General features: G+C 59.4%; 1 protein-coding gene across 3 annotated transcripts in view; it reads left to right on the plus strand.

Moving 5' to 3' along the window:
- The first annotated feature begins 3,896 nt into the window (after positions 1-3,896).
- The window catches only part of LOC118163300 (1-phosphatidylinositol 4,5-bisphosphate phosphodiesterase gamma-1-like), a 17,491-nt gene continuing 7,955 nt past the window's right edge, over positions 3,897-13,432 (plus strand). For all 3 annotated transcript variants that reach the window (XM_035319836.1, XM_035319837.1, XM_035319838.1), the window contains exons 1-17: positions 3,897-4,455; positions 8,593-8,742; positions 8,849-8,942; positions 9,040-9,087; positions 9,864-9,948; positions 10,068-10,148; positions 10,235-10,269; positions 10,631-10,703; positions 10,834-10,935; positions 11,020-11,138; positions 11,236-11,321; positions 11,527-11,647; positions 11,749-11,917; positions 12,177-12,296; positions 12,507-12,614; positions 12,734-12,921; positions 13,156-13,356. In XM_035319836.1, the coding sequence (XP_035175727.1) occupies positions 4,236-4,455; positions 8,593-8,742; positions 8,849-8,942; positions 9,040-9,087; positions 9,864-9,948; positions 10,068-10,148; positions 10,235-10,269; positions 10,631-10,703; positions 10,834-10,935; positions 11,020-11,138; positions 11,236-11,321; positions 11,527-11,647; positions 11,749-11,917; positions 12,177-12,296; positions 12,507-12,614; positions 12,734-12,921; positions 13,156-13,356 (2,000 nt within the window). In that variant the 5' untranslated portion in view covers positions 3,897-4,235. The remainder of the gene's footprint in view (positions 4,456-8,592; positions 8,743-8,848; positions 8,943-9,039; positions 9,088-9,863; positions 9,949-10,067; positions 10,149-10,234; positions 10,270-10,630; positions 10,704-10,833; positions 10,936-11,019; positions 11,139-11,235; positions 11,322-11,526; positions 11,648-11,748; positions 11,918-12,176; positions 12,297-12,506; positions 12,615-12,733; positions 12,922-13,155; positions 13,357-13,432) is intronic.

A 13,432-nucleotide genomic window follows, 5' to 3' on the forward strand; every position in this document is an offset into this window, starting at 1 on the left:
CTTCTCCTTCTCCTTCTCCTTCTCCTTCTCCTTCTCCTTCTCCTTCTTCTTCTCCTTCTCCTTCTTCTCCTTCTCCTTCTCCTTCTCCTTCAGCATGGACCTGCATTGCTCTAACCCAAGCACAAAACCACACCATTTCAGGACATCTTGGGGTGGCCTACCACAAGCTGAAAGCCTCCGAATTAGAACGAAGACTCAAATCCAGCTGCTCAGAAATCTCCGCCACCCACATCGGCTTTCTCTTGGCTGTCCAGGTACCTGCTCCTCTGAAACTAGTTGCTCAGGTGGCTGGTGGGAGCTGTGTGGACTCTTGGGAGGAAGGTGGAGCAGCTGAATTTGCCGTGGAAGGAGACCAGGAGCTGATGCAGAGCTTCAGGAGGAGGTGCGACACGGGCCAAGCAGCAGGCAGGGGGGATAATTTTAGCAGCAGCAGCAGCTTGCTGGCTAGACTTGAGCAATGAAAAGGCCAAAAAAAAAAATAAAAAAGAAGGGGAAAAGAATCAACCCCGGTGTCCAAGGAAGAAGGCAAATATCAAGGGAAAAGGAAGAGCTACTCAAGCAAGAGGATTGTGTGGGGGTATTAAATCTAGGCTTGAAACCAAACAGACACTGCTGATCGTCATGAGAACCAGAGCCCGAGTGCACAGGAGAGCAAAGGGCCGAGCTCAGGCTCCCAGGGCGTCCTGCAGCCCCCACCCCTGCAGTGCTCAGCAGCTATTTATCACCGAAGAAAGCTCCTTCTTCCCCAAAAAGCTTCTTCTATTTCAACTCTTGGAAAAAAAAATCAAATTAAAACTGCCTCCCAAGGGCAAGCAAACCCTAGAATCTGATTTTTGCTGATAACAGCAGGAGTCAGGAGCGCGGGCTCTGGGGAAGGATGCGTCTCCTGGGTTCGACGGAAACCAGAGAGGAAAATGTCAGTAACGGGAAAAGAAAAGAAACTGCTGCACAGTCCGAAAGGAAAAGCCACCTGCATTCATCCGGCGGGCAACAGTTTTCTGCTACGATGTCTCTTTATACGTGAACTGGGGAAGGAAATCGGATGAATGATGATCTGTGCACTTCTTCGCGGCTATTCCCAGGATCGTTTTCCAGGATAATTAACGTTTTCTCTCCACTTTCACCTGCTGAAGTATGCTTTGAGCCTGCACGGGGACGGCGGGGACTGAACGTCCCCAGCTATTGCCACTGGCTCTCCTGCCCTGCAAGGCCGTAGGACGTCCCCTTGTCCCCTGTGTCCCCTCTGCAGCCACCTCGGAGCCTCCCCACCCTCCCCACGAGGTCCCCACGGGGGGCTTGGGACCTCTGCAGGCAGCTTTACCTCCAGGAAGGGACGTAGAGGTAGAGGTTTGCTCTTGCAAGGCCCTTTGGTGCGTTCGTGGCTCCTCCCGGGGACGCGGCTCTGCCGGCCTGGCATTGGCACCAGCAGCTCCGCGCCATTTCCCCGTCTGAGCTTCAGGGATGAGTCGGGTTGGGGTTTTTAAGAAAGACGCACGGATTTTGGGTGCTTGGCTTCACTACTGGGGGACCCCTCCCTCCCTGGAGGACGGGGAGGCTCCGGTCCCTCCGCCTCTTCCAGCCTCTGTAGGGTGCTTTGCTTTGGTAACGGCTTGGTTACAGCTTCGCTCCAGAGAAGCTAAAATTAAAACAGTGACTCCACTGCAGACTGAAAACAGAGCATTCCTTCTCCGCCTGCGTGCTTTGGATGGACATCAGAAGCCAAACCCATGCTGCAAAGTCCCCTGTGTAAAAACAATCTTCTATTCTGATCCTCAGTTCACCGCGGCTTGCTGCGGTCGGGTTGTTCAGTTCCCAGACCCGCGTTCGGGGGGACTCCGAAATGGGATTTGCCTGGAAATGAAAAACATAAACACTGGAAGCCAGCATCTCTGCAGCTCATTGCTTTAAACAAAAGCTTCTTCTGCTCCAGCGAAGGAGGGAAAACAGAAGTTGATTCATGGATAAAGGAAAGAAAAAAAAAACAACTTCGGGATCTCGTTTTTGCCCCGGAGGTCCTGTAATTTTTCAAAGAAGGGGACGTGTGTAGGCAGCCAGAGCAAAGGTGGAGATTTCTACCTCTCCCCATCACCACAGAGCTGCTCCTGGTGCATCCAGTCCCTGCTAACGTCCTGCCAAAAGCTCCATGGATCGGTGACAGCACCCTCACGGGCTGGAGGGGTGGCGCTCTGCGTCACGGATCCGCGGTACCAACCTCGCCAGTGTAGTTTTGGAGGGGTGAAGGTGCCAACGGCTTGAATTTGGAGCTCTCCGCTCGGGATTTGCATGTGAGCATCAAGGCAGGCCAGCACACCCCACGGCACGGCGCTGGGGACCCCTTCAACCCATACTGGTTTCCACTGGGCCCATGCTGGGTCCACACGCGCCTCCACTGCCACCACCATGGGGGCCATTGGTGGCCTTCACCGCATGGCAGTGGGCTCCTCTGGGCCAAAAAAAAAAAAATCAAACGTGGTTGGGGAGAGGGAAGAAACAGGTGAGTTTTCAAGCAAGGTGAGGGCTAAAATGAAGGCAAGAGTTTTTCGTCGTGGAGGAGAGAAACGAATGGCTCCTGGCAGCAGGGGGCAAAGCCAAGAGGTCCTCTATTTGATGACCATACAGGCTTTTGGGGTCCTCAGTGAGGCTTGAAACAGGTCCACGTTCACAGCAGGACCCGTGTCCCCTTTTCCCACCAGGGCTGGTGGCAAGATCTTGCTCTGCTGAGCCTCCAGGACCTTGGGACCTGGGAGGTGCCAGGACCTGGAGGTGCCTCCATCACCAAGACCCTGAGGTGCAGCACCTGCCACCAGCCAGAGGGCTGCTGCACCCCCAAATCGCCCGTTTTCCCCCTTGAATAGGCTGCTTCACCCCCAAATCCCCCGTGTTCCCCCAAAATGATCAGGGGTGCGGCCCCATCACACCACCCAGCACCGGGCACGGGGGTGAAAGAGGGGGTGCGAGGCTGCGCCCTGTCCCCCTGTCCCACCTTCCCCTTGCTCTCCGTCCCCGTTTTTGTCCCCTCCACCATCCCCACCCAATTTCAGGCAGGACAAAACTCGTAACAGCCGTGGCTCCTGCTTGCTCGTGGGCTTCGGTCCTGGCTCAGCGCTGCAGGCACCCGGAGCTGAAGCCAACACAGCCACTTTTCTCTACTTTTCCTCCTTTTTTTTTTTTTTTTTTTTAACCAATTTTTCACCCAGATCCCCCCCAGCCCGTATTTATTCTTTTGCCATTTCACCCTTCTCGAGGCAGTAATTCCTGGAAGCCGGAGCACGGGGACCACCTGCCTTAACGCGCCCGTGCTGTGCCAAAAAAAAAAAATATATATCCCCAAAACCTCACGGAGCCCCCACCCTCCGCAGCCCCCCACCCCGCTGCGACGCCCCCCTTGGGTGCCCCATCCCTGGGGTGCCCCCCAGCTGCCTGTGGGGCCTGGAGACCCCCCCTCCCCGGAGCCCTTCCCCATCTCGGCTTCCTCTAGATGTCACCCTCAGCCGCCTCTTCCGTCGCTGCGATTTTCCTTTCTCCAAGATCCTGCATTTTTTTTTTTTTTTTAAATTCCTTTCTGATCTCTTTCCGGCCATGTGTGATTGCAGTTTCCTCTGGGCGTCCATTTCATCAGCCCGAAATTAAGGAGCGGAGAGGGGCAGCGGGCGACCGGCGAGAGCAACCCCCCCTCCCCCCCAAACCCCCCTCACCCCACCCCAAAAACCCACCACCCGCATCCCTTCCCCGGGGGTCCCCCGCACCCCGCGCCGGGCACCCCTCGCCTCCTCTCCGCACCCTTCTCCCCTCTCCGCACGGAGGCCGGGGATCCTCCGGCTCCGCTCGGGTGCTTTTGGGGTGACTTTGCTTTTTTTTTTTTTTTCCGGGGCCGCTCGCTCCCGTGGCATTTTTTTTCCCACCCTCTCCTTCTTTTTACCCGCCAAGGTGTCCCCGTCCCCGAGGCCTTGCGGTGGCCGGATGGTTTGTAGCCCTCCGGCTCTGAAGCCGTCACCCGTCCGTCCCCGCCACCGCTGGATGCCAACGCCGGAGCCGGGGCCGCTCGGCGAGAAGGTCGCGGAGCCTCCAGCCCAAGCCTCCCTCCCCAACGCCGGGGAAGTCGGCAGCAGAGGAAACCCGTGCTCGGAGCGAATCCCCGGGGAGGCTTCGTTTTTTCCCTCCCGGCGGGCTCGTCCCTTCATGCATGAGACAACCCCGGCTCTGCGGCTCCGGCGGGCGATGGCCACGCAGTGAAGATGTCCGTGTCCAGGCTCAACAGCGTCAATGGCTTTCTGGAGGACGGCAGGATGGAGGCGGGGGACATGGGCAGGATCCTCCGCTGCCTGGAGATGGGCACCGTCCTCACCTTGTTCTACCAGAAGAAGTCGCAGAGGCCGGAGCGAAGGACCTTCCAGGTGAAGCTGGAGACCCGGCAGATCATCTGGAGCCGGACGCCTGAGAAGGTGGAAGGGGACAGTGAGTATTGGTGGCGACGGCTGGGGACGTGCTGCTGGGGTGCGTGGTCGCGGTGGGATGTCCTACCCCGGTGGTGTGACCCGCTTGCCGTCGGGTGCGTGGCCACGGTGGGATGTTCTACCCTGGTGGGATGCCCCGATGTGGTGGGATGCCTGGCTTTGGGGCACCTGGCCGTACTCGGATGTCCTACCACGGTGGGATGTTCTACCACGGTGGGATGTTCTACCACGATGGGATGTTCTACCCTGGTGAGATGTTCTACCCTGGTGGGATGGCCAGCTGTGGTGGAATTCCTGGCTTTGGGGCACCTGGCCGTACTGGGATCTCCTACCACGGTGGGATGTTCTACCAGGATGGGATGTTCTACCAGGATGGGATGTTCTACCCCGGTGGGATGCCCCGATGTGGTGGGATTCCTGGCTTTGGGGCGCCTGGCCGTACTGCGATGTCCTGCCATGGTGGGATATCCTACTGTGGTGGGATGTTCTACCACAGTGGGATGTTCTACCCTGGTGGGATGGCCAGCTGTGGTGGGATGCTTGGTTTTGGGGTGCCTGGCCATGCTGGGATGTCCTACCACGGTGGGATGTTCTACCACCATGGGATGCCTGGCCATGGTGGGATGCCCAGAGGTGCAAAGGCACTCGCCTCCTCCATCCCAGCTCCCCTGCGACGTAGAAGGGGCTGAAACGCAAAATTTGGATGGTGTCCAGGCTGGTGGGGACTGGGGGCAGCAGGGACCCATAAAATCGCCCTGCTGGATGGATTCTCTGGTGTCTCGTAGGCTGTGTCCTACCGCCACGGGGCACCTAGAGGAGCATTAGACCCAGCCGTGCCTTTTTGCTCATTACCTGGTAAATTCTTTGCGACTCGCACCCCTTAAATTTGGCTGAGTACGGGATTGGGGTGACCCCGAGCCCTACAGTCACAGCAGGACGGCAGCGTCTCGTCCCCCTGGGACGCAGAAAGAGCAGCAGGAGCGCGGCGTGAGCTTGTCCCGACCTTCTCGGGAGCCCTTGGGGAAGCAGATTTCCCCCTCTGAGCTCCATGCGTGGAGGAGGAGGAGGAGGAGAAGGGCAAAGCGAGGGGAGGAAGGCCTTGGCTCTCCCGATTTGGGGACCGAACGCCAGCTTGGTGGGGTGTCACCAAGCACAAAGGGGCACCGGGAAGGGACCGGCTGGTCCCCTGTGGCCGGCTGATGTCCCCTGCAGCTTTGTTCCCCCGTGGCCTTTGCAGGGAAGAGCTCGTTCCCTGCTTGCGGAAATAGCGCGTTTCCGGCTCCTTGTTTTGATTCGGGAGCACCGCGCACGGCCAGGCCAGGAACTCGGCGCTGCTTTCCCCTTGACGTAGATCTCCTGCCTCAGTTTCCCCATCCGTGCCGGGCATCTCCCACACAACAACCCAAAACCTCCCCCTGGGACTGCGTGAGCATCCCCTGTGCTCATCCAAAAGAGGGAAAAAAAAAAAAAGGAAAATCCCTAGAAATGTTATAATCCTTTCATCCAACCCCACCACCTGCTTCTCCAGCCGAGGCTGGGAGCAACCCCAGTCCTGGCATGGGGCTGGAGCACCTTTACCAACCTTCTCCAGCCCCATTTGGGATTTTTCGGAGGCTCTGGGACCTTCAGCTTCGCTCCCAGCCCATGCCCGACCTCACGCCTGCCCGGGCCGTTTCAAATCCTCTCTTCTCACCCGGCTTGAGAAGGGATTAGCGAGACAACCGGCAGAGCTGATGTCTCTGTTACGAGGCAGGATGGGGATCCTGGTTCTGCTGGAGATGCCCCGCGCCCTGCAGGCTAATTACACGCTTCGTTAAGCCGCTGTTAGACGCGTGGCCATGCGGATGGGGTCCCCTGGAGCAGCAAGGAGATGCTCTGCAGCTTCAAGGTGAAGAGCGTGGTGGCTGGCGTTGCCTCCAAAATTTCTCTCTTCCCAGATTGTTTCCAGTCCCCGGCAACCCCAAAAACATTTTGGAGGGGCGGTTTGCAGCTTGGTTTGCAGTGCTGATGGCTAAGTGGGACTCACACCTTTGTCCTTGCTAACACCTGACAATGAGAAGCAGGATGGTTTCGGGAGGAGGAAACCCCTGTGTGGTTTCACACCTCTGGCCCGGGAGGAAATTTTTGATTTCAGGTTTTAAATCAGCTTCTCAACGCCACAGGGAGCCCTGGGGGATGTGACCGCCCGGTCCTTCACACAAGGGCTCCCCCAAGAAGGAGGAAGGGGACCCCGAGGGAGCACAACTCGCCCACCCCATGGGTTGCTTCCCTCTCCTGCATTCGGGAAACTCCCGGGCTCTCAGCGTGGCTAAAAGCTGCTGGGCAGACCCTGGTCCTCCACCACCTCGCCGCCACCACCACCACGCCGCCCCTAGATGTAAAGCCTTTGTAAGGCGCTGCTCGCTTTGCATGAGAAGAGAAAAGGGATTTTCGCAGCTGGAACTGGCTTCCCAGCATGTTTTAATCACCGGGACCCCGGAGACAATGCAGGGAGGAGTTTGGAGACATACTTCTGCCATGATCGCTGCAAATCCGCTGCAGATGTGGTTTCCAGGAAGCCGCCAGCGCGTTGCATTGTGCTGCACGCTGCTCCCTCGCCGGGAGGCTGGGGCCAAGACCCGGTCCTGGCTGCGTTAGCACCCGTCGGCAGAGCCCCCCCAGCATCTCACCCCGCTGCCGTGCCCCGCCATGGGCACGTCTGGGGACATACACCCAGTTCCTACCCTACCAAAGGGTGTCTGGCCCCGAATAGCCACGCGGTTGAGCTCAGGACACCGCCGTAAGTTTGCTTTTAGCCACGAGCCACGGGTCTGCGCGCCGAGCACAGCAGCCAGCTTTCGTTTCCCCAAATCACACGCGTGGGTGCAGACCCCCCGAGCATCGCTTTGCCGCCGAGCGCTCGCAGCCTGCCCTGGCCCGTGAAAGTTGGCTCGCCTTCCTCCGAGGGGAGGCTGGATAAAGCCACCAGTGTTTTCCGGAGCCTTTTCCGCCAAGAAAAACTATCCCTCACCTCCTTTCCCGCGGCTTTCACTGAATCAGCCCCATTTCTCCCCCCGGCCCTTATCCTTCCACACGTCGTCCAGCTTTTTTCCCCTCCGCTCCGGCACCCTGCACCCATCCCCACCGCCACGTAGGAAGCAGCAGCCGGAGCCGGGCTGGAAATTCTCCAGGAAATGACCCATTTCCTGCAGGACAATGACCCTGCAGTGGTGTCCGGCCACCCTCAGCCACACAAAGCCCTTTCCGGAGCCGAAAGGCTCAGCCTCACTCTGCCCGGGAGCAATGCCCGTGGGAAGAGGGATGGGTTCGAGTGTCAGAATCGATACCCGAATATTAGTATTCTGCTCCCACCACCAGACGTGTCCGGGGGGATGGAGATCCCCCCCTTGGTGGCGTGGTGGGGAGGAAGACCACGGTCCGGAAACCCGGCCCTCCTGCCGCCGGCCGGGCTTTATATAGCGAGATAATGAGAGAGCAGCACGGCAGGAAAGAAACGCCCTGCGGTCCGGGCTGCAAATTGCCACCTTTGGGCAGACGTCTTCTATTAAAAGATGAGCTCAGCCTGGCCCGGAGCTGGCTTTGTCTCGAAGAGGGGAAGGTGGCTTGGAGGGCTGGGACGGGAAAGGCTGAGATCGGAGGACGCGTGGCACCCGCAGAGCTGGGAAACTGGTGGTGAGCAGCACTGTGGGGACACCCCTTCCTGGGGACACAGGGCCCTGGAGGACACACGGTGGTGTGGTGCCATCACACACCAGGGGCAGTGCGGCAGGGACACCCCTTCCTGGGGACACAGGGCCCCGGAGGACACGTGGACGCAGCACCAACAGGCGGTGCCACCAGGATGTCCTCCCATTCTGGGGACACGTCTCCCTGAAGGGCACGTGGCACCCACGGTGCCATCACACTAGTGGACACGTCACTGCAGGGCTGCGGGGACATGTCTCCCTTGGGGGACACACAGCCACAGCACCCACAGTGCCATCACAGCCCCGTGGGATGTCCTGTCCTGGGGACAAGGTTCCCCAGAAGAGACGTGGTCTCCACGCATTCCCACCTCCCACAGCCACCCCAAGCCCCGCGCGTGGCTCCGCGGTGGCAGGGCGGCAGGGGACAGTCCCGTGTCCCTCTGTCCCCGCAGTCGACATTCGGGAGATCAAGGAGATCCGCCTGGGGAAGAACTCACGGGACTTTGAACGCTACCCCGAAGACGCCCGTAAGCTCGACTTCACCATGTGCTTCATCATCCTCTACGGGATGGACTTCAGGCTGCGGACGCTCAGCGTGGCCGGTGCGTGGTCCCCGCTCACCCCGGCCATCCTGGGGGTGCCGTCCCCCAGCCCAGCATCCCATCTCCCCCATCCCGGCTTCACCATCCTCTCCTCTTCCTCCTCCAGCTTTCTGTGAGGAGGACATCAACCTGTGGATAACGGGCCTCAACTGGCTGGTGGCGGACACCCAGAAAGCCCAGACCCCGCTGCAGATCGAGAGGTGAGGAGGGAAGGTCGGTCCCGTTTCTTGGGTCCCCTGCCCTGGGTTCGGTCCCCCCAGGCTGAGCGCTGCCCGTCTGTCCTTCCCTTTCGCCCAGGTGGCTGCGGAAACAGTTTGATGGGATGGACCGGTCGCGGGAAGGCAGGTGAGCACCGCGTGGGGAAGCGGACGACGGTCTCGGCATGCAGTGGCCAAAACGTCCCCATCCTTCTCCAAGGGGCAAAAGTCTGGGAAATGCCAAAATGCCGCAGGGCCCTGGCCTCACACTGCACACCGAAAGGCTTTGCTGGCCTTGGACGGGGCCGTATCCTCCCAGCTGCGCCCCAAATCTGGAGGCTGGGAGCAGGGGATGTGGGGCGAGGCAGGGTGGGTTTATTTGGGGTGCTCAGAGGCACCTGAAAACAGAATCTGGAGTGCAGGTCCCTTCCTTGCTACTGTAGGGACCGCTGGGATCCAAACGTCCCCATGCCTGCTGCAGAGCCAGGAGGGGATGGGCCATTAACGCACCCATAAACATCGTATATAGTAAAAATAAAATAAAATAAAATAAACAGACAAAAACTACAAAGCAAGGGAATGTGGACTTAATTATGAAGAGGGGGATAGGGATAATTATGGTATCCAGATGTGACAGATGCCCAGCAGCAGTGTCCCCGTCCCCGAGCCTCCGCTCAGGGCTCTCACGCTCACACCAGAACCCTCTAAATTATAAAGAAAAAGGGCAAAAATGCTTCTTTCTAAAAAATTAGAGAGCACTGTGCCCTTGTAGGGATCCATAGCCTGGCAGAGTGGGAGCCCCAAGCCAGAACCAGGGCTGGTGCTGGGATCTGGGGTCAGCCTGGGGGCTCCATCCTCTGTGGGGGTCCCCTGGGGTCCCGGTGGCTCCGGTCGGTGCCCTGACACCGGCTCGCCCTCCTGCAGCATCACGGTGAAGGACCTGAAGGCCATGCTGCCCCAGGTGAACTACCGCGTGCCCAACATGAGGTTCCTGAGGGACAAGCTCGTGGTAAGGCCCCCAGCTTTGTGGGGAGCTGGGCTTCGAGTCCCTGCAGCAGGGCCGGAGCCGGCCCCGCTATCCCTGGACGTCCCTACACCAGCCCCACTCTCTCACACCCTGCCCCACAGGAGGTGGAAGCCAGGAACGAGATGACCTTCTCCCACTTCATCCAGTTCTACAAAAACCTGATGTTCGACGCGCAGAAGTCGGTAAGAGCCGCGATCCGTCCTCCCGAGCATCCACGCCTCGCAGCGCGTCCCCGGCCGTCTCAGCCCCGTTCCCCTTTGCCTTGCAGGTCATCGAGCAGCTGGAGCTCTCCTTCCCCCTGCGGTGAGTACCAGGAGCCCCACGGCTCCCATCCAGCCCCGCCACCAAAGGTGGGAGCCATCAAATGGGCAATGTGGGGCAGAGCCCGGGGAGAGCAGAGGGCCGGGCCAATGCTCCTTGCTGCTCCAGGGATGCAGCGATGGAGTGTGCTGCCTGCTTCCCCACATCCTTGAGCTGGTGCTGGGTGCCCACCTCACCGCCGGACAGCTCAGGCTGTCCCTGGGCTGCTCTTTCCCAAGCCCCTTTCCCAGCTGCTGCTGTGGGCAGGAGCCAGGGACATCAGGGGCTGAGCCGTGGGTGGGCAGCAGTGGGCTCTGCCCCAGCTCCTGCACCCAGTTCCCTTAACAGCCCCTCTGTGCCCCAGGAACGTGGACCGCCCCGAGCTCTGCCAGGTCTCCCTCTATGACTTCCAGAAGTTCCTGCTGCACGACCAGAAGGTTGGTTGCCCTTTGAGACCCCTCGGGGACTCCTCTCGGTCCCAGTCTTGAGGATTCCCATGGGATGCCCCAGCCCGGCTGTTGCACCGCCGTGGCTCCCCCCGTAACGGCAGCCGTGTTTGCACCCCAGGAGCCCTGGGCCAGCGACGTGGGCATGGTGCGGGACTACATGTGCTCCTACCTCAAGGATGGCTCCAGCGACGCAGCAGACCCCTCCTTCCAGCTGGATGAGGTGCGTGGCCCCGTGCAGCACCTGCCTGGGGAGACCTCCTCATCCCCAGCGAGCCCTGACCTCTCTGCTTCCCCCCCCCCCCAGTTCCTCACCTACCTCTTCTCCAAGGAGAACATGGTGATGGACCCCAAGTACGAGCGCGTGGTGCCCGAGGAGATGAACCACCCTCTGTCCCAGTACTGGATCTCCTCCTCCCATAACACGTAAGGATGGGGTGGGCTCACCTCAGGGACCCCCACGAGCATCCCCTCCTGACCAGGGCAGCCCCAGCTGCTGAGCATCCCTCTCGCTCCTCCGCAGGTACCTGACGGGGGACCAGTTCTCCAGCGAGTCCTCCCTGGAGGCGTACGCCCGCTGCCTGCGCATGGGCTGCCGCTGCATCGAGTGTAAGTCCCACCCGCACCCCCAGCACCCTGCAGTGATGCAGAGCCCCCCCAGGACCCTACGTTGCATCAGATGGACCATCCCCTGCACCCATCCCATGGCAAAGGGGAGAGGGGAGCCTTGCAGTGTCATTTGGGGTCCCAAAAATGTTGTTCTGGTGCACAGTCGGTGGCCAGCATGCATTAACCAAGGTGTCTCCCTCTTCAGTGGACTGCTGGGATGGCCCGGATGATCTCCCCATCATCTACCATGGCCACACGCTCACCTCCAAGATCAAGTTCCTGGATGTGCTGCACACCATCAAGGAGCACGCATTTGTCACATCCGAGTAAGATGTGGCTCCCCCAAGACAGACCAATTTTGGGCTGGGCAGGCTCAAATTCCCCCTCTCCTTCATCTTCATCCCAAGCCACCTTTCCCACCTTCTAGGTTCCCCATCATCCTCTCCATTGAAGACCACTGCAGCATCGTCCAGCAGAGGAACATGGCTTCCCACTTCAAGAAGGTCTTTGGGGACATGCTGCTCACCAAGCCAGTTGACATCAACGCTGATGAGCTGCCCTCACCCACCCAGCTCAAGAAGAAGATCCTAATCAAGGTTGGAGCTAGACACCGCCCCAAAGCCCTTCTTTGCAGGAGGGACAAGGATTGCACTGGGATGGGAGGGACAGCCCTAAATCTTGGGGCTTAGAAGCAATCTCTCTCCATGCACAGGCGGTGGGATGTGAGGGTTCTGAGACATCTGCGGGGAGTGGGAGGCGGTGGTGACGGTGACCTGTGGATACTTAGGGCTGGGATCTCAGCATGACGGGGACACCAAGCCCCCTGCTGAGTTCCCATTCCCGGGCTGTCCCCAGCACAAAAAACTGGTCGAAGGGAACCTGTATGAGGAGGTCTCCACTGCCAGTTACTCAGAGAATGACATCAGCAACTCCATCAAGAACGGCATCCTCTACCTCGAAGACCCCATCGACCACGTAAGTGTCTCTGCCGTTGATGGCCAGGGGCAGAGCAGGACCTGGCAGATGGGGATGCCCTAGCAGGGGAGAGCACCAGGCTTTGGGGTGGGCATGGGGTACGGGTGCAATGCCACGTGGAGGGATGCAAGGCAGAAACGAGGGTCTCAAAGCCCTGTGCCTCCATGCCACCATCCTTCCTGCCTTGGTGATGCTCTTTCTCCCTCCCAGACCTGGAGCCCGCATTATTTTGTCCTGACGAGCAACAAGATCTACTACTCAGAGGAGACGTCCCGCTACCAGTTCAACGAGGACGAGGAGGAGGTGGAGCAGAAAGAGGTGCGTGGGGGGCAGGATTTCAACAAGAATGAGGAGAGGGTGGCAATACCTTAGTCAATGATGTCTGTTCAAGAGGACGCTGACCCTGGGGTGTCTCTGGTCTCTGTGCGGACTTGCAGGAGTTCAACAACAACGAGCTGCACTTCACGGAGAAGTGGTTCCATGGCAAGCTGGGAGGTGGCCGCGATGGGCGGCAGATCGCCGAGAAGCTGCTGCATGAGTACTGCACCGAGACGGGTGGCAAGGATGGCACCTTCCTGGTGCGCGAAAGCGAGACCTTCGTGGGCGACTACACCCTCTCCTTCTGGTAGGAGGCCTGGTCTGGTCCCCATGGGGTGGAAAGCAGGATCACACCTTCCCCGAGCCACCAAGAATCTGGTGGCTGCCTCCAGCAGGCTCCAGTTTGGAGGCAGAAATGAGTTTTGAGGGAAAAGCCACCTTTTCGATCATGGTGGTGCCCTGACCCAGACTAGCCCCAAGCACAACATGGCATGGTCATGGATTTAAATTGACTCGCTCCCATCTTGTCCCCACGCGGCAGGAGATCGAACCGCGTGCAGCACTGCCGGATCCACTCACGGCAGGAGGCTGGTGCCACCAAGTTCTACCTGACGGACAACCTGGTCTTTGACAGCCTCTACAGCCTCATCTGCCACTACCGTGAGGTGCCACTCCGCTGCAACGAGTTCGAGATGCGCCTCACTGACCCTGTGCCCCAGCCCAACGCCCATGAGAGCAAAGAGTGAGGGTGAAACCTGGCCTCCTGGTCCCTTGGGTCCACCATCCTCTTCCACCACTTGTCCCACCTTTGGGTCCAC

This window comes from Oxyura jamaicensis, chromosome 2 (genome assembly GCF_011077185.1).
Source record: "Oxyura jamaicensis isolate SHBP4307 breed ruddy duck chromosome 2, BPBGC_Ojam_1.0, whole genome shotgun sequence".
Lineage (NCBI taxonomy): Eukaryota > Metazoa > Chordata > Aves > Anseriformes > Anatidae > Oxyura > Oxyura jamaicensis.